At 34.8% G+C, this 26,242-nt stretch overlaps 1 protein-coding gene across 3 annotated transcripts in view; it reads right to left on the reverse strand.

The window, feature by feature from the left end:
• LOC138709155 (synaptic vesicle glycoprotein 2B) overlaps nucleotides 1-26,242 on the reverse strand; it is a 342,436-nt gene that overhangs the window by 5,178 nt on the left and 311,016 nt on the right. For all 3 annotated transcript variants that reach the window (XM_069839698.1, XM_069839699.1, XM_069839697.1), the window contains 7 exons: nucleotides 21,634-21,796; nucleotides 19,685-19,806; nucleotides 19,204-19,442; nucleotides 17,745-17,926; nucleotides 16,360-16,622; nucleotides 8,017-8,176; nucleotides 5,840-5,967 (listed from right to left, as the gene is read on the reverse strand). In XM_069839698.1, coding sequence (XP_069695799.1) covers nucleotides 5,840-5,967; nucleotides 8,017-8,176; nucleotides 16,360-16,622; nucleotides 17,745-17,926; nucleotides 19,204-19,442; nucleotides 19,685-19,806; nucleotides 21,634-21,796 — 1,257 coding nt within the window. The remainder of the gene's footprint in view (nucleotides 1-5,839; nucleotides 5,968-8,016; nucleotides 8,177-16,359; nucleotides 16,623-17,744; nucleotides 17,927-19,203; nucleotides 19,443-19,684; nucleotides 19,807-21,633; nucleotides 21,797-26,242) is intronic.

The following is a 26,242-nucleotide window of genomic DNA, read 5'->3' on the forward strand; positions in this document are numbered from 1 at the left end:
TTATAGCCGATATTCCAATATTACACTTAGTCAAAATAGAAATGATCACATTATAGTTACGCATCAATCAGTTAAGTGCCAAGTTATGGCACTTACATTGTTAATGCATATTACTGTGGCACATTTTGTTACACATCAGTCATTTAAGAGTCCAGAAAGGGTGTGTGTATATGGTTAATGTACTAGGCTATACTTAGGCATATAAACAATAAATAAATTAATGCCCAAATACACTTTAATAGTGCAATAAGCTTTATACAAAGTAATTGGAACAATAATACTGGTAGGACAATAGTGTGAAGAATTTTATAGTAAAACATTTTGATAGGCCTGTAAGTGAAATATATTAAGACATTTTCCGAAACTTCTACTCTATATTCTAATGAACTGTAAACTATATTTTTTCTTCATTTCCACCAGGGGCGGCTTTTATTAAGGGGCACATGGGCACGTGCCCTCCCAGTGATGTTTATTATCGTATTATGACTATATTATAATACAATTTAATTGCATTATGAAATAATAACTTAAAGAGTGTCACATTTTCATTGCTACGAATGTTTTCAGAATGTGTAGTAGTCTACGAAACCCAAGTTTTCTGAACAGGTAATAAAATGGGCTCTCTCTTCTCGTGCCCAGCGATGGACGAGGAAGGGATGGGGGTGCGAGTTGTAGGAAGGCGGAGCTCTTTGCCTCAGACCGTGTGCTTTGGGCACTGTATTTGCCTTGCCCACTCTTTAGTTTAGGAACAGTCCAATTAGCTGCGTGCCATTTTTAGGGGTGTTGATACTTGGTGAATAGCAATGACATTTTACAGCTGAACTTGACATGAAAAACGTTAAATGTAAGTTTACTAATTTAGAAGCTCGACTCATTGTGTAAATCACGTGTGTATGTATATATAGATACAGTATTCATTTGTCACAGTTATGTTGTTAATGCTCCCTGTAAACTTTTATGCTTCCATCGTATCCAAAAAGGAAAGTTTACATTACAATTACAATACAAGAAGTTGGCAGTTCTCAAAAAGCTTTGCCGCCTTCAGTGCACACTGACCTTAAATTCAAAAATATTGATCTTTCACATTTTTGCAAAGACAGGGATTTAGAAATTTGTGCTGTTAAATTAGAAAATGAAACATATAATTTCATTATAATATGTCTATATAGAGCGCCATCTGGAGACTACGAAAATTTTATTCATTTATTGGAAAAGGCACTAGAATACTTACAGAAACTGAAACGTGAATGCATTATTTGCGGAGACATCAATGTCGATTATCTAACAGAAAGCAATAGGAAAGATCAACTAAATTCATTGCTAGCATCTTTCAATTTAATTTACACAGTAAACTTTCCGACCAGAATACAAGGGGATTCAGCTACTGCAATAGACAACATATTCATCGGAAAAGAAAAAATAGGTATATCTCAAACAACCCCAATAATTAATGGTCTTTCGGATCACGATGCTCAACTCCTAAGTATAAATATTAACACATCATCAAAAAAACCAACTAAAGTGAGATTCAGAAATATAAACAGGGAATCATTAAATGATTTTGAAATAAATCTTAAAAATGAAACATGGGAATCAGTATACAGTCAAAGTGATATGAACAGTAAATTCAACGAGTTTCATAAAACATTTCTAAATATTTTTGAATCCAGTTTTCCTGTAAAGTATAAAAGTGAAACAATATGTAACAATAGATGGATTACACAAGGTATTAAAATCCCATGCAAAACCAAGAGATCATTATACATACAGAGCAGAAATAGAAATGATACAAACTTAAAACAACACTATAAAAATTATTCAAAAATATTACACAAAGTAATTCAAAAAGCTAAAGAATTACACTATAATACAACAATACAAAACTCTGATAATAAAATCAAAACAACTTGGAACATAATTAAAAAAGAAAGTGGACGATCAAAAAGTAAAGTAACAAACTATACCCTTATATCTAACAATACAAAAACGTCAGACCCAAATGAAATTGCAAACATATTTAACAAATATTTTCTTACAATAACTGATAACCTCAACTTCTCCCAAGATAATGTTACTAACAGTTTAGATTCTTTAACACAATATTTTCCGACAAAATTCCCAAATATTCAAATATTTCCAACAAACAAACAAGAAATAATTGCAATTATTAAAAATCTAAAGTCAAAAAACTCCTCAGGGTATGATGAAATAACAAGCAAAATATTAAAAGCGAGTTCACATATTATAGCTGGACCATTAAGTTATTTATGTAACTATTCAATGTTCAATGGTATATTTCCCGAGAGATTAAAATATTCAGTGGTTATTCCTATCTTCAAAAAGGGAGAAACAACGTCTCCAGAAAATTACAGACTCATATCACTTCTACCAGTCTTCTCCAAAATCTTTGAAAAAGTAATGTATAAAAGATTATATCATCATCTAGAAAGATACAACATTTTAGTCCCAGAACAATTTGGATTTAGGAAAAATAAAGGCACAGAAAATGCAACATTTAGCTTAACTGACAAAATTCTGGAGGCAGTAAATAAAAAATTATAAGTTGGAGGAATTTTCTGTGATTTATCCAAAGCATTTGACTGTATAAATCATAAAATGCTGCTAGATAAATTAGATTATTATGGAATTAAAGGTGTTGCACACCAATGGTTTCACTCATATCTCATAGATAGGAAACAGAAAGTTGAAATCAATACAACTATGAAATCTGCATCGACATGGGGAACTATTAATAATGGAATTCCTCAAGGATCAATATTAGGTCCCCTACTTTTTCTAGTGTTTATAAATGATCTTGCCCCCCTTATAAAAGATGTAGGTCATCCCATATTATTTGCAGATGACACAAGTATAGTAATTACAGCCAATAACTCCAACACATTCCAATCTTCAACAGAGGAAATTCTCTTCAAAATATGTGACTGGTTCTCAGTCAATGAATTAGTATTAAATTGTAACAAAACTAACATAATTCAATTTAAATCCTGTCCAAATTCAACGTCGCAAATTTCTAGCGCAATAATTAACAATATATCCCTATTAGAAACAACAACAACCAAATTTCTTGGCTTAAAAATCGATAATGTGTTAAATTGGAAAAATCATATTAAAGAAATTACCCCCAAACTAAATTCAGCTTGTTTTGCTATTAGATCTATGCAAAAGATAGTAAATATCAATACCTTAAAAACAATATACTTTGCATACTTCCACTCGGTAATGAGTTTTGGAATAATATTCAGGGGAAATTCCACAGATAGTAACAATATATTTCTATTACAAAAAAGAGTAATTAGAATAATGGTAGGTGCCAAATCTAGGGAATCGTGTAGGACTATTTTCAAAAAACTACAAATAATGCCCATGGCTTGTCAGTATATCTTTTCATTAATAGTCTTCCTCGTATGTAATCGTGAAAACTTTGTAACTGATTCAACAGTTCATAGCATAAATACACGTCAAAAAAATGACTTTCATACTCCATCGGCAAGTCTATCATGCTATCAAAAAGGAGTGCGTTATATGGCAGTAAAAAATTTTAATAGCCTCCCTATCGATATAAAAAATGAAACTCAAAACATAAAATTATTTAGGGCCAAATTAAAGAAGTACCTAATTTCTCACGCCTTCTATTCTGTAGGTGAATTCATGACATTCAATAACACTTCATGAAATTGATACTAAAACTATGTGTTGTATTAGTAGACTATATTGTAAATCTCGTCTGTATATATTTCATCTAGACTGTGACTATAAATTAAGATTTTATAATAGTATTAAGTTTTTTGACTTGTTCCATATTCTAGCTGTAAGCATGTATGAATACCATGGAATGTTAATAAATACAATACAATACAATACTACAGTTTTCAACAGAGTTTCCCCAAGTCTAGTGCTGCGGTAGTAAGAAGGCAGGCAGTTCCGTGATCTGTAAGTACGAACGAGTGAGAATCAGCGCATTTCTGTGAATTACACTTAGAATTCCATTTAACTTTCCTCTGGGCGTAGCAGTGCTCTCAATTGAGAGAAAGATGGTACATTCTATTCCGAACTTCAACAATAGAGTTATAGAGGTTTTTCTCGCAGAAAGAACCGAAAAATGGAGCTCATCTACAAGAATAATTAGAAAGGTTAGTGTACATAAATTGGTTTTATATGTTTTTAATTTTCAGGGTTCATCATTAAGGTTGTGCCCCACTTGACAGAATGGCCTTCGGCCGCCACTGATTTCCACTAAAGAAAACAACGTAATTATATGTATTGCTATCAGTTTTAAACAACACGAAATCCTACATCAATCATATTTACAGTGAGGCATCATTTGGGCTATTATGCATAAGTGATTTTATTCAATCCATTTTGCGCTAAAGGCAATGTTAGTATGTGTATCACTCGCAACTCATTCTTTTCTCTGGTGTACTTATCTCTTATTGCATTCATCTAGCCATGGGTATTGCATTGGTGTGTCATTTGAGGACCTTGATCTTGACAGAGCTTATCGCGTTATGTGACATCAGCTTTTGTTTAGAGGAGAAGAAAGAACATGCTGAATTAAAAGGTATGAGAAATTAAATTTTGTTTGTACATACTACTTCCGAAGAAAATGTATGAAACAAAGTGTAGAATACTAAATACGATTTTTTTTTTTTTTGTAATTATCTTCAGTTCCAGAACGTAATCTTAAGAAATGCCGTTCAAGAGAATAAATGCGGACATGATGGACTATTACTGGCTAGTTATGAAATTTCTTAAGAACTCGCCCATGATCCAAAACAGTTCAATGACGGAGAAACAATAAAGAGATGCGTGATTAAAGCTGCCAAATTAATCTGTCGAAGTGAAATAAACAATTTTAGAGTATTACGATATCCTGGCGTGCTCCTAAAATCTGCCACTAATTGCATTGACGATTACGATCAGTGACACAGATCACAGTGCATATTTTCCATTCTCCTCTGCCCTCCTAGTAAACAAAGTAGAGCTCAATGCATATTCTGTGCCTCACGTAACGGAAAATTATATCAAGAGATAATTTGTATAAACAAAAGCCGCCCTAAATAAGGGTTCGATAGATCGGCCTACTAATCAATTCATAAAGAATAATAAGTAAACAAAACAATTTTGTGACACTTGGAAAGAAAAAAAAAACATTAAGATAAGAAAACATAGGAAATCATTTACAATAAAAATTTTGTTGGGTACAAATGATTACTAATTATAGCTAAGGATGATTTTAACACATGAGATCCTATGGCATCAATCGCATCAGAAATTTTATATTGTTTAAGTTGATTTAAAGTTTCACGTTACATTGTTACGTGATTAAAGCTGCCATACCTGTAATCAGCTGAAAGTTTCTTTTTTAATTCCAGGGAGATTCTTAATTAACATGTCTGTAATATTTTGTACTCTGCTTGTCATTATTAGTTTAGAAATTTGTACTCCAATCACTACACTTCAATATTTATAATATTAACAAAGTATTGACGATCTTCTTCAAGTGACGAACTCCACAATTGAAAGTATATTAGATGCATTAACATACTGCTTAGCTGCTTGATGTAGAACTACGTTGAGTATTTATAAAGATTTAGGTGCATAGCCGTTTGATGCTAAACTTGCAATCTCAGATTCGTACATTTTTTTTTTTAATAATAAGGGTATATTTCAAGAAGGGCGACAAAAGTGTGCATACTCTTAGTTTATCCTCCAGTATGACAGTACAACAGCTGGCATCAAAATCTCAATTTTGAAAAAAGTGGCGCTTAGCCATTTGATGTATATCGCCGTCCAATTGTAATGATGTGGATATCTTTACCTATAAGAAGTCCAGCTACAATGAATGTAGGAGCAGGACAATACATATCTAGAAGAGTTGCTATTACAATATTGCCAATGATTCCACCAAGTCTTGCAGCAACCATGGATATAGCTACACCAGTTGCTCTGAAAAAAAAAAAGTAAAATATCATTAAAGATATTGTATAAGTTCTGATGCCAAGCAGTGAAATAAGACCTCATATTTTGTTTAGTCAACTGTCAGAAAACAGGTTGGAACTTCATAAGTAATTATGCCAGGAGATAGTGGAGTAGGATGGTCAGTTTCTTCCCCCATTGCACACATCGCTGACTAGTAACATATTCCACTAATCAGACTAAAGATATGTACAAACAATTTTTCTTTCTCTGACATATTTCGTCAAGTGAGATGTGCTGCCTGATAATAAGATGTACGTACATATCAGCCAGGATGTCAATCAGAGGTTGGTACTTATGCTTATACCGTACCTATTTATTAACATATCATCAACATCATCATCATCATCATCATCATCATCATCATCATCCAATTCAAGCACTAGACCTAGTGGTCTGTTGCGATCTGAATGGTCTCATGCCATCTTTTCAATGGTCTTCCAACTTCGTTGTCCAGAAGGGCGGTAATGTAGCACTGCCTTTGGCCATCTTTCTGTTGGCATTCTTTCGACATGCTGTTTCCAATTAACTCTATAGATTTGAAGAAAATTTAATATAGGTTGAACGTTCAATTCTTCCAAAATTTCTGTATTTCGTTTTCTATCCCAAAGTGTATCACGCCGTTTTCCTCATGAATTTCATTTCGTTGGTAGTTATACGTTGAACATCTTTTTTTTGTCAAAGTCCGGGCTTCTGATCCATAGACTAAAGTAGGTCGTGCTAAAATGTTGTACATTTTAATCTTGTATGTTTCTGTACTAAATTAGATTTTAAAACTGAATTGATAATGCTGATAACTTTTACACAGTTATTTTAGTATCGAATTATTATTATTATTATTATTATTATTATTGTTCTTATTAATATTAGTAACAGAATAAAAGACAAAAGTTCATTCTACTCATTACTATTATATCTATTTAGTTTCATATTCTTTTTTCGCTTTTGAATGGATGATGTATGAATATACTAAAGTAGGTATTTACCGGAATTAGGTTTAGCATGTTTTGAAAATTATATTGTCTAATTAGATAATGACATCACCCTTTAAGCGATTCTCTCTATACAGCATCTTTATAAACCACCACATTAACATATTTCAGCATTCATATCAATTTTAAATGCCGATTTTCGTAAATAAAAATAAACTATTAGAGATGATCACCTGTTAAAGCTTTATTGCCATGGCATTTTTTAAATATTGTAATATTATAGGTTCTTATCTTTTCCACTTAACTCGTAATGAAACTACATTAGGACACTGCCTTCTTAATTCGTTGTTACACTGTGTTGTCATGGTTTTTAGAGAATAATAGTCTATAATACTATAAAGAAGTTCTACCTCTGATTGAGGATCTGGCTGATAAGTAATGTACATCTATTATGAGACAGTACACCTCACTTGACGGTATGTGTCAGAGGAATTGTTTGTATACATGCTGTACATCTGAAGCCTAGTGAAATACAGTACTGTTCGCGCAACTTATCTGGGCAGCTAAAAGAGCGGGGAAGCGGGGTGTAGCGAGGTTGCTTGTAGCGGTAGCGTGGTAGGAGAGGGAAAGAGAGGGGCAGCGAGAGAGCACTAGGGAACCCAAGTGCCTAGATAAGTTGCGCGGACAATATGTTACTAGTCAGCGATGTATGCAGTGGGGGGGGGGGGGGAGAAGGAACTGGCCACCATATCCCATTATCTACTGGCTTAGTTGCCTCATGAGTGATGCCTTATGAGATCTTAGGACATTTGACTAAACAACAACAACAATGAAGAAGGCCGTGACTCAAGCATGTCAAAAGTTCCTAGTGTGTAATTTACTAGTCAGCTAGTTGCTAGTCTCTAGCATAGACAAATAAATAGAGGTCACTAATGTGTAGTAGCCTATAGACTTGAGCTTTGGAACATGGCCTTGAATGGAATCTTGGTACATGCAGTCACAGATAGAGAATTTCAACATTACGGTTTTCCTATCAACAGTATATTAAGGAAATATTCTTACTGATTTTTCTACGTGATCATCTTACCTTAAATTTGTTGGAAATATTTCTGTGATGAGACAGTCAAGGGCTGCATTACCACAACTAATAACACTGCTGAATACGGCGGATACTATAAGATTTTGTTTTGTGTTTGTGACAAAATACATTCCGCTGGCGCAAAGACCGGAAGAAAAAGTGCTGAAAACTGTAAAAACAAAAGTTTATCAGTCGGTTTATCCTCTATGATAAATGTACAACTAATATTAGAGTGTATAATTGAATCTATTTGTTTTGAAAGGGCATCAGTCACTAATTTTCCCATTTTTACTTTTTTGTTATGTTGGTATCTTCAGACATAGACTCATTCATTTGTGTTGAAAGGGCATCATATAGTCGGTTTCAAAGGTAAAATACTTGCACACAAAGACTAAGATTGGTTTTGAAAAGGCATCAGTCACTGACTCATGCCGTTTCAACACAGAAGATGTCACCATATGGCAGCTGAGTAGGATTTTATTTTATTTTTTTTTTGTGAGTTCCTTTTTAAAACTGAAGATGGTACTAGTTGCTCACAAAGGATCAACAAGATTTATATCTTCAGGGGCTTATTGATGTGCAAGAAATGAAACAGAGGCGCCCAAGATCGGAGTCAAGTAGATTAAACTCAGCCTCTTTCAAGTATCATTTAAAAATTGGAACTCATCGGAACGAGGTGTGTTTTGATGCAATGTTATCGGTTTTTGGCATTAGTGTAAAATGAGTACGAAGGGTTCGTGATTTGAAAATAGTAGGAAAAACACCGCAAGACTGAAGCGGTAGAGGTGTTTCCAATTCCACACCACATGATGTTGAAATGATGATTCGAGAACATATTGAATCATTACAAGTTAAAGAGTCTCTTTATTCGGGGAAAAAATCTACTACTTAAATGCTGATCTCAATATTATTCTGATGTGGAAGTGGTTTGTACAAAAACATCCTGATGTTAAATGTTCTTGCTGGAAATACTGTGACTATTTCAGAAAACACTTCAACTACAGATTTGGGAGGCCACAAGTGGATACATGCTGTATGTGTGAGAAGCTAAACTTAAAAATGAAATCTCCTCATCTCAACGAAGCAAAAAAACGTACAGCAGTGGCCGAGTTGATGGTTCATAGGAGAAAGAGCAAGAAATTTTACAATGCTCTACAATATTAAAGTTCAAAAGAAGGTCAAAATGAAACACATGTTTATCATTAGCATTTGACTTTATGCAGAATGTTTCTCTTCCCAAAGTACCGGTACAAGATGTGTTTTATCGCAGACAATTGACAGTTAATCTTTTTCGCATAACCAACATAAAGAAAAAGACAAACACTCTTTATGTGTATTATGAAGGCAATGGACGTAAAAGCCCTGACGAAGTTTGTAGATTTTTTGAGTGACTACCTAAAGGAGAATAAACATTACTGAACTCAGGCAGACAATTGCTCAACTCAAAACAAAAACCAGACTCTCTGTAGATATCTTTTATCTCTCACAGATTTGGAATAATTAATCAAAGTAAAGCAGTTTTTTCTGTCAGGGGACACAGTTTTCTGCCCTGTGACAGAGATTTTGGGGCCATAAAACGTAGACTACGGAGACATGATAGGATATGCACTATTTATGATGTAGTTGAACACATCATTCTTAGTGCTAAACCAGGAAAATTTACTGTTAAGGAAGTAGAAGGATCAGAGATCTGTGATTACAAGCAGTGGTGGAAAGATTACTACAAGATGCCAGTTTCGATTGAAAGTGAGCATAAGTCAAGGAAAGAACAGGTGTTATTTTCTATCTCTGAATAGTTTCACTTCATTTTTGAGAAGGATTAAAAGGGTTATGTCACAGGTTACACCACTATCAATGGCCTCAACATTCATACTTTTCAGATGGCACTCCAGCGGCATCAAGTGATCCAACCTGCACAAAGAAAGGGATATCCAGCAGAGAAAGTCCCTATTAAATCAAGTAAAATGAGTGATTTTTTAAGATTGAAAGACTTTGTACCAGAGGAAAAGACTGAACATTATAATGATATTTTGAACTGGCCAGTGACAACAGCAGTTCTTAGACAAGATGACGACTAGCCTGATATAGTGTGTTCATTTTCACAAGAAAACCAATTTTGTATTTTGTACTATACTATCGTATATCATTTTTCACAAGTATTTGGTTTAGGTTTATTGCAATAAATAACTTCACTGTTCATTCAATAAAAATATATTTAATTTACGTGAAGATAATTTTTTTTGGTCCTACAGAATACGTCTGTTACGGTAACAATATTAGAGAAGAAAAATTCGCTCTGGCACCAAGGATCGAATCCGGGTCGAACTTCGGCGTAGCTCAATAGTTACAGCGCTTGGTACATAGAACCAAGGACCCGGGTTAGATTCCCGGCGCCGGAGCAAATTTTTCTCCTCTAATGTTAAAAATTTAATTGTTTCATGCATTAAATCTTCAATTTGTGTTGAAAGGGCATCATTTTCAAAAATTTAAAAATCAATAAAAAAATAAATACGAGGCGTGTTCTTAAGGTAAGTTCCAAAAGGGTGTAGAAAGTAAACGGGAAAATATTTACAAACCATTTTTGTAGCATTGTATTCCTCACACTTCAATTACTTCTCACAATAATCTCCACCATTATTGAGGCATTTATCGAGTCGTGGCACAAGTCTTTCTATCCCCTCATTGTAGAATTCACCCGCCTGCGAACTACTCCGCAACATTTGTGGAAAATTCAAGGAAAGCGAAGAAATTGTGAACCTCCTGTCCTCATGAATTTTTTCATCGACAGCACGCACCAAATCGTCATTGATCAAAGATGGCCGACCGGTATGCTGCTCGTCATGCACAGAGATGCAGCCCTCGTTGAACTTTCTAACCCATCTCCTGACCATTCCATCACTAATGGCATCATCACCATACACCTCACAAAGTTGATGATGAATGTCAGCTGGTTTGATGTTTCTCGCATTCAAAACATGGACAACAGACTGCATCTCACAGTCGGCGGGGTGCTCGATCACTTTAAACATTTCAACTGATCACAACTAACCACACACATGGACTGAAGCTCTGAAACTGCATGCACAGCTTGCCTGAGGACTGAAGAAGAAAACACGTATGCGCAAAATAACGATTACAACGATGCGACAGCTATAATTGAAAACGGAACTTACTTTAAGAACACGCCTCGTAATTAATGCAACAATACAAATTATTCCCAAAATGTAAGGTACATGATGATGAAACGGAAAAATAATAAAACACATATTTTATAAACATCTGCTTCAATTAATACAATTTTTTGCTGTTTTCTTAATATTTACGTTAGGTGACTGATGCCCTTAAAAAAAAAAAAAAGAGAGATTCAATTAGTGTCTCCTAGGAGATATTCAGTGCTTCTTCTACATATTTTACAAATGAAGAGTGTGATTCCAAAATTCACTCAGTCCATTTGGCAATTTTTGTGATTTATACATGTATATGATTATGTTTGAAACTTTTATCATATTTTAAGCATGTTTACTTCTAAAACAACGCCAATCTTTGTCTAAAAGGTTGTGTTACTGTGCCAACTGTCCGGAATTTTTCCAGATTGTCAGGAAATCAGTTGTTTATGCAGGAAAAAAAAAATAAATTCTTTTCAGGATGCTTAATGTCCGGAATTTTGCTCATTGCAATATTATATTCTGAAATTTCATATTGAGTGATTCTGATGTGCATCTCTTTAAGATGGAAGCATTGAATGTTTATCAGAGGGTCATTCACTATTTGCAAAAGTGGTCTGATTACGATTCTTCAGTTATTAAGAAAATCACTTTTCTAAGTCTTACTGATACTTTCACATTCAGCATCCTTACTGAAATTGTGAATATATTGCGTGTTAATATAAAACTGGACTTTGAAAATGGTGATGCATTGTACCAAGAGTATTGCCTATTGAAAAAGATGATGCCAATACTGAAAGATCTACCAACTCCTCAAGAATGCTGGGATACTGTTTTGAAGACACGTAGTGTGCCAAACCTAAAGAAAATTACTGAACACATACATGCTCTTCCAATTACCAATGCTCATGTGAAGCGAGTTAAAAAAAAATGAATCTTTGGACTGACGAGAGGAAGCGGATGAGGCCAGAACTTGTAAAATCAGAATTCTTGGTAAAGACGAACTTTAATATGTCATGTAGAGAATTTTTTTATTATGTTTCAACAAACAAAGAACTATTAAACAAAAACAAAGGAAGCAACAAGTATTCTTTTAAACATTGTTAATGTAGTGAGTGTAGGGACATGTATATCAATCCCTGTGCTTTTCAATGTGTAGAGGCTTATGGCATGTTCTTTAATGTAGGACTACACCACTACAACCAAATAATAACACGAAAGTAATTCTAATTTTAATTCAGCGTCAAAATACAAGTGTATTTACATTGAAATTCATTATAAGTTTATGTGCTTTTTTATTTTTTAATGTGTCCTGAATTTCCGTCCTCTAGAGTTGGCAACCCTATTGTGCATGTCACTTGAAAACTCGCTCAGTCCGTAGACTGGTGGATACAAGAACTAGACTAGTCCTTTCATAATAATGGACTTAAAATTTTGGGATCACACTCTTCAATTTCACAATATGGTTCTAAAATTATTAGTAATCATTCCGGATTCTCGACGAAATTATTCCGGAAATGCCTGGTTTCTCCCGTGTTTTGCCCTAGTTATCATAAAGAAGTATGAAACAATAATTACTTACATGATGTTTTATATATATATATAGACAAATTATTCATGTCCAGAAAGTCGAATATAAAATAGGTAGTTCTGTTTCATAGTTGTTTATATCACTTTTATTTTGTAACTGTATAAAGTAACTTACACAATGTAAATTTTCATAAATATTTCAGACTCATTGAAAAATCAATAGTGACACTTGTGGCAGATGAAGTCGCAGTTGGAGTTTTCTCGGAATTCTCCTGTTTTCCCATATTAGGTATCTACATAATTCCGTCAACATTTCTCTATTTCGTCATCATTCCATGCCATTCCCAAATGCCAGCTGGCAATCAATGAAGGGGGTTGGTCTAGGGACCAGTGGGGTTGCTGCTCGAGATCTGGGTATGCAGCGAACCTTAATGTAGTCAGCTGGTTTGAGTTTGGGAATGACCTAGTTTGAGGGTTAATGCAATAGATCTTGAAAGATCGCAGTGTTGGATCATAACGGCGCTCCTGAATTTCCGTTCCATTCAATCTGTTTGGTTGGCAGTGCTCTAATTTGTGTTCATGTCGAGTAATTAATTCAATTACGTTTCGTGCGTAGCTCAGTCGGTAGAGTGTTGGCGTGCTCAGCCATAGGTCCGGGGTTTGATACCCGGCCCTGTAACAATTTTTCTTTTGAAATTATTCAAGTCAACTTTACAGGGAGCAATAATATATTTTGCATACTTCCACTCGGTAATAAGTTTTGGAATATTAATATTCTAGGGAAATTCTACAGATAGTAACAGTATATTTCTACTACAAAAAAGAGTAATTAGAATAATAGTAGGTGCAAATATAGGGAATCGTGTAGGACCATTTAAAAAAAACTACAAATAATCAGTGGCGTAGCATGAAATTTTGAGCAGGGGAAGCTAACTCAAGTTGTCTTTCATGCATTACAAAAATAGTCTTAAAATAAATAGTAGTCAATGTCAAGTCAGCAGTCGAAGATTGGTTGGAACATCTAAGTAACACCAATAAGGCATAATATGATTTCACGATTTACACATAGGCCTATCTCTTAACAAATAGACACGTATAAGTATAACATTAGCTAACTCCCTGTCATACTTAGAGAAATCACAGTATTAGTATCATTACGTAAGTATGCGTCTGTCTTTTGGTTGTGTCCTTCATTGACAGCAAGGGAGTCGGTCATTTCTTTTTTTAAATCACACTTTTGTTCGTAAGTCAGTCTTGATAATACAATTGTCCTAAAAAATTCAAGTAAATTAGTGTCAGGAACTGTTATTTCGCTCATTATTTATTATATCAGCCACAATGCACACTAACACTTCAACTGAACACAACTGACGAAAAGGGATAGCTCGGAAACTACTTATTTTAAATGTTAAAGCTAGCTTTCTTGCGAGCCTTGCGACTAGGGTAGTTTAGTTAGAAAGGGATGGAAAATCTGCGGGGTGGATTACACAGAAGAAACCAGTCTGCTTGGAAGCTGGTGTGTGCAGGCTTCTTGTTTACTGCTGCATCACAAATCATCCTGAGCTGCCGCATCACAATATTTAACGCGTAAATATAAATTCTATTAAAATTAATAAATAATTTTGTCCATAAACTGCAGGTTTATTATGCAATTATTATTAACTGGGGAAGCTAAGCTTTTTAGCTTACATTGACGCTACGCCACTGCAAATAATACCCATGGCTTGTCAGTATATTGTTTTTAATAAACTTCCTCCTACGTAATCGTGAAAACTTTATACCGGTACCATAACTAATGCAACAGTTCATAGCATAAATACTCGTCAAGAAATGACTTTCATACTCCATCAGCAAGTATATCGTGCTATAAAAAAGGAGTGCGTCATATGGCAGTAAAAATGTTTAATAACCTTCCTATGAATATAAAAAAATCAAACTCAAAACATAAAATTATTTAAGACCAAATTAAAGAAGTACCGTCATTTTCCATAACTATGGTCCTGGAACACAACTATGGTCCATGATACAACCATTCAAAGAACATTGTAGAAGTAACATGGACCGTTCGTAAATAGCTGCAGTGACTTGACTCAAACTACAGTACAACAGAAATATAGATAAACGAGGTACTACGTTATGGAGTACAACATTTGAATGGTTGTATCGTGGACTATAGTTGTGTTCCAGGACCATAGTTATGAGAAATGACGGAATCTAATTTCTCATGCCTTCTGTTCTATAGATGAATTTATGACATTCAACAACGCTGCATGAATATTTATCTTGTATTAAGTATCGATACTAACGCCTTGTGTTGTAGTCTACTAGTACATTGTAAAACTCTTTTGTATAGGCTATATTTCAACTAGGCTGTGACTACAATTAAGACTCTGTAGTAGGTTTACTATTTATATTTTTTTTTGACATGTTCCATATCCTAGCTGTGAAGCGATGTCAAAATACCATGGAATGTATATAAATACAATACAATACGATACATTTTCTCGTCCTATCGCGATAGCCGTGTTAGGAAGGAATGGTGGTCGAGAAATCTGATATTGTGATCCATAATAATTATAAGATCCGTGGACTCACCAATAAAAGAAAGGCCAATTCAGTGGATCTTTGAGTGTTGTCGTTAGTTTACTTCACAATACTCCGACATTTATCGAAATGATGATAATTTAATCATTTAAACCCGTGCTATAGTGACAGTTCGTTCCGAAAATAAAACATAATCCCATACCCGGTACATCTTTCTTTTGAGCTATAACTCTGAACAAAGTTGTCTGTTTTAAAAAAAAGTAGGCGTACAGTCCCTCAACACTATCGCATTACTTCAACTTAATAAAAGTGATTAAATATGTTACACTTATATATGAGTAGAATTAAAGAAAAAGCATAATAACACGGTAAAATTAATTTAATACCGAATCGCGCATTTTCATGAGATACCATGTTTTTTTTAACCAACTTTGACATTTAATGAACAGCTGACACACTCCTAGATGCCTACGTCACAAGGACATTAGGTCTAGGAAACTAAATACGTGATCTCAGATGCTTGACTAGATTCTCGAGTGTGTGCAAATATTATCTAGCTAAAAGAAAAGTACGATAGTCGAAGACAACGATAACTGAAGCTTCACTATACCACTGTCTAGTATATACAGTCATGAAGCTTGAGTTGTTGAGGGTACTAGGAACAATAGACTGTGCCGGTACTGTTTCACATTGTATGTGATGAGGCGATAGTAGCGATCCTAGTGGTTAGCAACTACCTATCTATGGATGCATATTCCCTACGTATTGAACTTCATGACTGTATACAGTATACTAGACTGTGACTATACGTTGACTTTCGACATGTTCAAATTCTGACGAATTCTGCCAAAATTGGTTATGTAAGAAATAGTGTTGGTTTAAAAAGTTTTGAGTTGGTTCCGTTTTCCGTAAGATCATTTCATCAAATTACTATTTTCACTTCATTATCATAACACCATGAGCAAATATTTAATCTTACCCGTCAACACTTTTACATAACTTGTAGCACAAAGCACGAACTTCTTTTTTGACAACTGTTTCAGTTGAAAACGTATTCAGGGTAAAATATTATATTTTAAACAGCAGTATTACATTGGCTAAAGTCTTAACTTACCAAGAAAGAATTTCCTACCAAGCCTGTCCATAAAAAGTACTGCTAGAACATTGCTTGGGAATGCAGCTGCTACTGTAATGAGGGACTCCATGAACACATCACTTTCAATTTTTTCATTGCATAATCCTTCATCTGCATCCAAGCCAGCTTTTACAACGTAATCCGTAACTTCACACACAGACGCTTCTTGTCCTTTATGAGCCTGTGCATACTCATTAAATCTATTAAACAGCTCTGGAAACCACATCAACAACCCATAATACCTGAAAAATATTGTAGATAGAAATGATCACTAAACTATATTTGAGTGTTCTATAATGAATACTTACATAAACAAAATTACACTTCGAATCTGAATGGTCTTTTCTGAGAATTTACTAAAGATTTTATTAATTGGTCCAACAGAATAATATCTGTTATTGTAACAATTAATATTTGAGGAGAAAAATTCGTTCCGGCGTCGGGGATCGAACCCGGGTCCTTGGTTCTACGTATCAAGCGCTCTGACCACTGAGCTACGCCGAACTCAATCCACAGCACCGGATCGAACCTTCGTCCTACAGTGTTGTTTCCCTTTTTGTGGCCTGACTCCAAGTTGGGCATATACGTTGACGTTTATATTTCAAGTCAACTGCCATTATACAAGGAGCGCACTCAGCTGAGTGACTAATGGCCGGGATTCCGCAGTAAAGCGCACAGCAATCTGTACAGAATAATGAACTGCTAGCTAGACGAATTTACTAAAGATGTTATTAATTGGTCCAACAGAATAGCCTAATATCTGTTATTGTGACAATTAATATTTCTGTTGGACCAATTAATAACATCTTTAGTAAATTCGTCTAGCTAGCAGTGCATTATTCTGTACAGATTGTTGTGCACTTTACTGCGGAATCCCGGCCATCAGTCACTCAGCTGAGTGCACTCTTTGTATAATGGCAGTTGACTTGAAATATAAACGTCAACGTATATGCCCAACTCGGAGTCAGGCCACAAAAAGGGAAACAACACTGTAGGACGAAGGTTCGATCCGGTGCTGTGGATTGAGTTCGGCGTAGCTCAGTGGTCAGAGCGCTTGGTAAGTAGAACCAGGGACCCAGGTTCGATCCCTGGCGCCAGAGCGAATTTTTCTCCTCAAATATTAATTTTTTGAGAATGACTGGTCAAGAAAAGAATAAGATACATTGGTTCAAATCTCTTCAGAAACTGTATCGTTCCTTCCTTCATATTGTTTAATTCAGAACAGGTTCAAAGATAATTCCTGATAAAATACGAGTAAGCTTATATTTGTTAAATCTGGAATGTTTCATATCAAGTGCAATATATTGCAGGAAATGTGAATTATTTACAAATATAAATTCGTAAAATATTATAAAACAGCCTACCCAATATGAAAGGTGAAGTTTATTGTAATTGAAATAAGTGTGAATTTTAGTATTGGTGAAACAAAAAGTTGTCTGCTGTTGTCCACAATGTCACTCAACATATTCCGACATTGTCCGACTTTTTCATCTTCCTTTTCCTTTTCTTCTTCTGTTTTAGGAAATTCGTCAATCAGATCCTTTACCTGCAAGCAAATAGGCAATTATCTATACATGATTATGTCATATTGACAAGCAATGGTTGACGGATTAAGCATATTCCTATTAATTCAATTCATGAAATTTTCTGTAATTTAATTAACAAAATTATGAAAATGAAGTACTTACTTACTTACAAATGACTTTTGAGGAACCCACAGGTTCATTGCCGGCCTCACATAAGCCCTCCATCGGTCCCAATCCTGTGCAAGATTAATCCAGTCTTTATCATCATATCCAACATCCCTCAAATACATTTTAATATTATCCTCCCATCTACGCCTCGGCCTCCCCAAAGGTCTTTTTCCCTCCGGCTCCCAACCAACACTCTACATGCATTTCTGGATTCGCCCATACGTGCTACATGCCCTGCATTGTATTAATGTATGCAGTTCTGCATTGTGTAACTTTCTCCATTCTCCTGTAACTTCATCCCTTTTAGTCCCAAATATTTTCCTAAGAACCTTATTCTTAAACACCTTTAATCTCTGTTCCTCTCTCAAAGTGAGAATCCAAGTTTCACAACCATACAAAACAACCAGTAATATAACTGTTTTATAAATTCTAACTTTCAGATTTTTTGACAGCAGACTAAATAACAAAAGCTTCTCAACCGAATAACAACAGGCATTTCCTATATTTATTCTGCGTTTAATTTCCTCCCGTGTGTCATTTATATTTGTTACTGTTGCTCCAAGATATTTTAATTTTTCCACCTCTTTGAAAGATAAATTTCCAATTTTTATATTTCCATTTCGTAGAATATTATGGTCACGAGACATAATCATATATTTCGTCTTTTCGATATGAAAATGGAATAAATTGAATTGAAAAGGATTTTACTATTGATATTTAATATAATAATAAATATATTCTTGAAAATCATGTATTTCTTCGAAATGTAATTATAATTAATTAATATAATATATTTGTTTCTATTGTGAATTTTTTTTTCTTGCTCAGGATAGCGACCGATGACGGGCTTATGTGAGGGTGGCAATGAATCTCCAGGTTCCTTAAAAGCTGTAAGTAAGTATTGTGAATTTTTAGTAAACATTAGACGTTTGGTTAAGACTAAGGTAAGAAGTGCTATAAAAGTGTTTGAAATAATAGAAAAGCTAATTTTCTCTATGATATAATGGGAATTATGTTTGTAGTAGTAATAGATCTAATAATCATAATCATTATGAAGACACAATTTTCACTGTTTCATTACTGAGATAACTGTTTTATTATTGAAGGTAAGAGCTAAAAATAAACTTACGGGATATAGATCTCTTGGTTTTCCTGTGTTCATGCCATAAATTTTTCTGAAAATATTCATAGCTGATTCACGATCTCCTTGTGACAATAGAAATTTTGGACTCTCGGGAAGAAATATGAGTAAAATAGCGACTACGAAACTAGGTAAAGAACACATTAAGAGAAATATACGCCACGAATTATATTTAAACGCTGGTGAGAAATATCCAATACTGCTCGGAATAATTAACCATGCCAGACCTGGAAATAAAAAAAGTACAAGTTTGTTAATGTGCTCACTTGACAGAAACACAATTTTATTTTAGTATAATCATACTAATTTTAAACAAACTTTTTGTAAGTGTCGTATATATAATATATAATTATCAGTTATTTTGGTCAGGATTTCAAGTGCTGAATATTTTCATATGGAAGTCAAATACCGGTAAGTTAATATTTAAAATTTTCGAACTTATCCTTAATTTTTATATTTTTTAACTTACATGCTACAAAAAGATTTCCTAATGTCCAAAAGGCAGCCATAAAGCTCAGCATTGATCCTCGTTTGGATTTTGGCTGGAATTCAGCAAAGTAAGACCATATAACTGGACCACTTCCACCAAGTCTAGAAAAAAAAAAGAGCAACAACTAATGAAGATTAGTGCTTATGTTAATGAACACATAGTGGGCTATATGAAGTATCGTAGCAAAACAATACAATCTCTCCTACCTTCACTGTTATACAAACTTTAACTACAATGAACAACCTCATATATAATTGAAGGAGTCAGAGTCATTGTGGGCCAAGCGCCTTACATTAAAAATGGAGAAAACAAGGGTTAAAATTAAGTGCTTACCATAATTTAATGAAACATATAGTAAATAATATAAAGTGTGCACATTAAAACTAAATTATATGTCAATCTTCATTAAATTATGGTATTCGTTTAACTTTTCGTCGCATCGCAATCTTTGTCGTGACGTCATAATATTCTGATTTCCTATTGGTCCATAGTTTGTGTAATGTCGCGTCATTGTAAACCCAGCAACTCCGTTTTTTAATAAATAGCACTTGGCCCACTATGGCTCTGAACCATTCAATTATATGCATATTTACTTTATTCCCAATAACACATTTCAAATTTAATTACAATGATTAATTAATAACAGATGATTAAAATCTTTTCCTGTACATTCATGGTCCATCTCTCCTAATGTATAGACTCTAACATCTGGACACTAACAATAAGTATGATCCATTGGCACCAATGTTATACGTACATTAAGTACAGAAAAGAATACAACAGGTCAGGATTACCGGTATTTAGTGCAGAGATTCTCAACCTATGGTACGCGTAGTACTGGTGATACGTCAGCCACTGTTGGGTGATACTTAAAGTATGAAATGAAAATACAAATTAACATAAAATATAAAAACATATAGGTAGCTGTTTTCTGTATATTTTCATGAATCACTCCAGTGAATAAATCCGAAGAGTAACTGTTTCAATACATTATTGGGACCGGTATTGGATCATAGAAACGTTTATTATAACACTAGGGGCGATACAATGACGTTTTCACAAACTTGATTAATGATACAGCTAATGTCCTAAATTAAAAATAGTGGTATGTATTTGAAAAAGATTGAGAACCGCTGATCTAGCAGGACATCTGCATCGATTAAAAATAGTTGCCTCACCAAATAACATTTTGTGCAATGGAAATGCAATTATGAATCATGACCATATTAGGAAGTGTAGTCAGGGTGCGAATTAACAGGGAAGATGGTGGGGGGGATCCCCCCCCCGTTGGAAAGTTATCCCCCTCTCATAAATTCACATTAACATCCCTGCCAGGGATAACTTCTATCCCCCTCACAAAATATAATTGTTTTAATTCGAGTATACTTTATCTAGTACAGTATAAAGTAAGCAAAGAAAATAATATTGATATCACCAGCAAGCTGACAACAATCAATAACTTAGGAATTACACATCTTATTTTAAACCTGCTCATGGATATAATTATTATTATGATCAAGATGCAAGACAAGCAACTCAGTGTGACCAAGCGTTGAGCCATATCGAATGAGGATAATAATAATAATTTTATGTGTGGTATTCTCTGTTTAGGATTCTATTCCCCCTCATTAGAAATCTTAATTCGCACCCTGAATGTAGGGCACTTCTTAAATACTGAACAATATCAAATGGACAATATTGGGAAGCTAGAAAACAAATGGCAAATGTTCAGAGTGTTATCTAAAGCATTAGTTTAAATAAATATATAGCAGTGTTCTCCGTACCAGTATTTGTTATGCAGTGGTAATCGTGAATGTATTTAGGTTACATTGCTATATACCCATTTAAGTGGGAGTAATTATTATCCTAATAATAAATATGAAGACTTTATTACAAAATATTGAGTACAGTAGTACTGTTGTACTTACGCTGCTCCGTTGAGAAACCTGAAGAGCATAAAGAGTTCGTATGTTTGACAAAAACTTGATGCAACAATGCAGACTGCATTCATTACTGATATAGCAATCAGTACTTTCTTTCTACCCAGCGAATCTGCTACTGAACCCCATGCGTAAGCACCAGCCATCATACCTTGAAGAGAAAGGAGTGGCGTTGTAAATGTGTAATTTTACGTACAGACATTTCCGAAGCAATTTATGTTCTCAAACATGCTCAATACAAGTTTATTCACCGCATTTGTTTGTAAACAACCCTTTCGTTGTATTAGATCACCACATGTTCCCACGTCCTTAGCAATAAACAAACAGCTTTGCTTTGTTTCTAGATAATATCTCTCCTGCAAAATTTTAACATCGACATATCACCTTGTCTGGAAAAGCCAACCTAGTTACTCACCAGAAAATTTGAGAACCGTGAACATCTATTTCTCTCTTAATCCACAGAAGTTAGCTAGTATTGACCTAACTGCCTGCCTCCAGGGAAGAAATTCAGTTATATAAGCGTCAACTAGAAGAATTAGAACCTTGAACTGTAATTTGGCTATGATTTGCGAGCCTTTTAAGCTCCTAGACTTCGAAACATTTTAGATTCGTGGAGTTTAAAATTTATAAACATCATTGACTAGTTAGTCTAGGAGGAGGTATAGTGAAGCTGTTTTATCAATTGAGCACTGTATTTCCTTCCACAACTAACGTGAATGGAGGTAATGGCCGTTGAAACCAATATAAGCAGAGTCTCCTTTCAACTGATGACTACCAATGTCACCTGGCCACGCTCATCGACCGGAATATTGACGTAGTAAGAAGCCTAGGTAGTTTTGTAGTCGCCTGAGGAGCTGGAAATGTGAGCATCCCTATTTGAAGTGCGACAGACAATAAGTTGAACAAGAAATAACTACGTCGTAATGGTCCCTCAGGACGTCATGCACGTGTCGGATTCTGCTAATCGTCTCCTACATATTTGGATATCACCCAGGTGAAAGGTCTTACAGCTAGGGCGATATTAACTACTCTGGGTGATCTTCCATCTGATCATCTATTGATGAGCATGAAGATTGTGCACATAGCCGACACCTTCCCGTGTGCAGTGAAATGGGCGCTCTTTGAAGACTAAAGCCCGGTTCAAACGGTGCTTGTTTTCTTGCGTGTTCTCTAGCTGGCTAGCAAGCTGGGTGCCTTGGTGGGTACGATGCAGGCTTCCGTGTTGGCTACGGTGATGGTTGTTGTTCTCACGGAGCTGGCTCTTTTCACAGTTCAAATTGGAAAATGATCTGCTTTTCTTCTGTTGCCAACACTCATGGTCAAAAAGAAACTGAACCGTGAGTAGAAAACAACTAAAGTCCTACACTAACAATAGTAAATGTCGTAATAAGGTAATTAAGCCATAAGTGCAAAACAGCTAAAGTCTGATATTTAATTGCTGTTTCTTAGAAACTAAAGAATATAGATAAAAACAGGTTCAGTTGGAAAACAACGAATATGGCAACATGGTTTCAGTGGATATACTATATCATCATCGTTGGTTCCAGTCTGCAAATCAACACGAAAAATAGCAAGGAACCTACCCTCGAAATCCAGCAAGCTTGCCACCAAAGCAGCCACCAGAGCGCATTACTTCAAGCAAGTGAGCACGCAGGGTAGCCATCAGCGCAGGCACCTTGGAGTCCATCACGGAAACAAGCACGTCTGAACCGGGCTTAAGTGGTTGCTGTTAGTCCACCACCCCCACCTTCGAGGTCAATTAGCGACCTGAAGAAGTGCATTTAGAAGGTAATGGATGACTGAGTTACGAAATGGTTTACGTAACCAGGAAGGATGCAACTACATGCCACATTACCGGCCTAATTATCGCCTGCAATAGGGTCTGGACCACAGTCTAGTATATACAGTCGCGAAGCTCAATACGTAGTAAATATAGAAACATTAGGTAGTTCCTCACCACTAGGATTGCTAAAATCGCCTCATTACAGGCGATGCAAAATAGTACCGTCACAGTCTATTGTTTCTAGCACCCTCAAAACTCAAGCTTCGTGACTGTATATAGTAGACTGTGGTCTGGACATTGTACAACGCACTAGCTTAAATGAGTATAGGGCTTAGGTGAAAAATATGTGCGCTGTCGAATCAGTAAGGCGGTCCATGAGCAAGCTGTGGATGATTAGTAAGCCCGGATTGCAGTAATGGACACCAGAGATATGTTATAAGCAGGGAAAGGATTTATATGTAAATACATATTTACTTATAAAGCTAATATAATTTATATTTTGCATTATCTTTATGTTTCACAATGTGTAGGGTTGAAAAATCCTACTTTTATTTTCCATATTTTTCCATATTTTAGAGTTTAGTACATATTTTCGTTAATTTCCATATATTTTCCATATTTCATATAAAACAGTCCATATTATATTAGGTTTAACAATAAAACAAAACAAAATTCCATTAACTTTTAAAAATACATTTCAACAATAGAGATTTAAACACATGTTCAGTAATCCCTTTAACATCAGAGTTATTTGAAAATTAGCAGTCCTATCAACAATGGGAAAGTAAGTTACAAAACTGTATTAATTTAATTTAAAATTTTTAACAGACTTCAGTTGTGCAGCTCAACAGTTAAATGCCAGTCAGAGTACACATAGGTTCAGTTTTGTAAATCATACTATAAAGACGGTAAATATGCCAAAAGTACGTCATTCAGTCAATTTAAAATCAAAACTAACAAGTTACATTTCAGAATTTAAAGAAGATGGTTTATCAACTGACAATAAAATATTATTTTGTAATTTGTGTCAGTGTGCAGTATCATCTACACAAAAGTTCCTGGTGCAACAACACATTACAACTAGTAAACATCAGGCCAACAAACAACTAAATTCCAAGCAGAGACAATTGTTTTTAACACAACCAACAACATCGAATGTAAGATCTGAGTTTAACATCGACCTGTGCCGTTCTCTCATCTCTACTGATATTCCTCTCTACAAACTAAAGAATAAGGTCTTCAGGGAATTCCTTGAAAAATATACTCAACATACAATCCCGGATGAGTCAACACTTAGGAAGACGTATGCTCCATCCATCTACGATGAGACAATACAGAAGATAAGAGATGAAATTAAAGATAGTTCAATTTGGGTTTCCATTGATGAGACTCCCGACAAAGAAGGTAGACTTGTTGGTAATGTAGTTATCGGTTTGTTAAGTGAACAATATTCTGAACGAATTCTTTTACATTGTGATGTTCTAGAAAAGAGCAATAACAAAACTATAGTTAAACTGTTCAACGAAGCTATGGGTATCCTGTGGCCAAAGGGTATTATGTACGATAATGTGTTATTCTTTATTAGCGATGCTGCCCCTTATATGGTCAAAGCTGGACAAGCATTATCTGTTGTATATCCTAAATTGACTCATTTTACTTGTGTGGCGCATGCATTTCATCGTGTGGCAGAAGTGGTCAGAGACAATTTCCCTAAAGTAGATTTGTTGATTTCATCAGTGAAAAAAGTATTTCTCAAAGCTCCCAGTAGAGTTAACGTGTTGAAAGAAATGTACCCTGAAATTCCATTGCCACCAAAGCCAATTTTAACTAGATGGGGTACATGGCTAGAAGCAGTTGAATATTATGCCGAACATATAGACTCTATTAACAATGTTCTCCTTGCATTGGACTCTGAAGATGCAGTCTCAATTGATACTGCGAAAACAGTTACCTGTGACATAAGTGTGAAGAATGACTTAGCTCACATTCAGCATACATTTTCATGCATCATAAAAACGCTCAAAAGTCTCCAAAATAGGCACCTTTCACTATCTGAAAGTTTTGAAATTATAAATAGTACTGTGGAACAACTGAATCGTGGTAGAGGTAAAGTTGCAGATGCAGTAAGAGCTAAGGTGGACACTGTACTTTCAAAAAACCCTGGATATGAAGAACTACAAAAGGTTGTTGCTGTGATGAGTGGTGAATCAACAGTGAAGATTAACTTGGACTTATCCCCAGCAGACATTGTGAAATTGAATTATGTACCAGTTACTTCTTGTGACGTCGAACGCTCTTTTAGTCAGTATAAATCTATCCTCAGAGACAATAGAAGAAGATTCACTTTTCAGCACTTGAAAGAAATGTTTGTAACCTATTGTTATGGTAACAGACAATAAAAATTGTGTTTTGTTGAAACTACATTGGAAGATAAGGTACGTCCATTATATTTTTTGTTTAGTTTGATTAAAATGTACCAATATTTAACGTACATAGTCATTTTTTTATAATTTTAAGTCCATATTTAATTCCATATTTTGGTAAAAATCCATATTTAATTCCATATTTTGGTAAAAATAACTACATATATATTTACATATTTCATATATTTTTAGTCCATATAAATCCGTTCCCTGGTTATAAGTATGATACATCCCTAGATCTTTGTCCAATCTGTCGTAATCTATTCGCCCATTGAAGGTCAGCTAAATGTCACTGCCTTTATTCTGACCGAGAAGGCCATGGCACTGAGTGCCGTTCTTGAGACCACTTCTCAAACAGTGGATCAAAATTAACATTTTCCCCACAATAGAA

The sequence above is a fragment of the Periplaneta americana genome, chromosome 11 (assembly GCF_040183065.1).
Source record: "Periplaneta americana isolate PAMFEO1 chromosome 11, P.americana_PAMFEO1_priV1, whole genome shotgun sequence".
Taxonomy (NCBI): Eukaryota; Metazoa; Arthropoda; class Insecta; order Blattodea; family Blattidae; genus Periplaneta; species Periplaneta americana.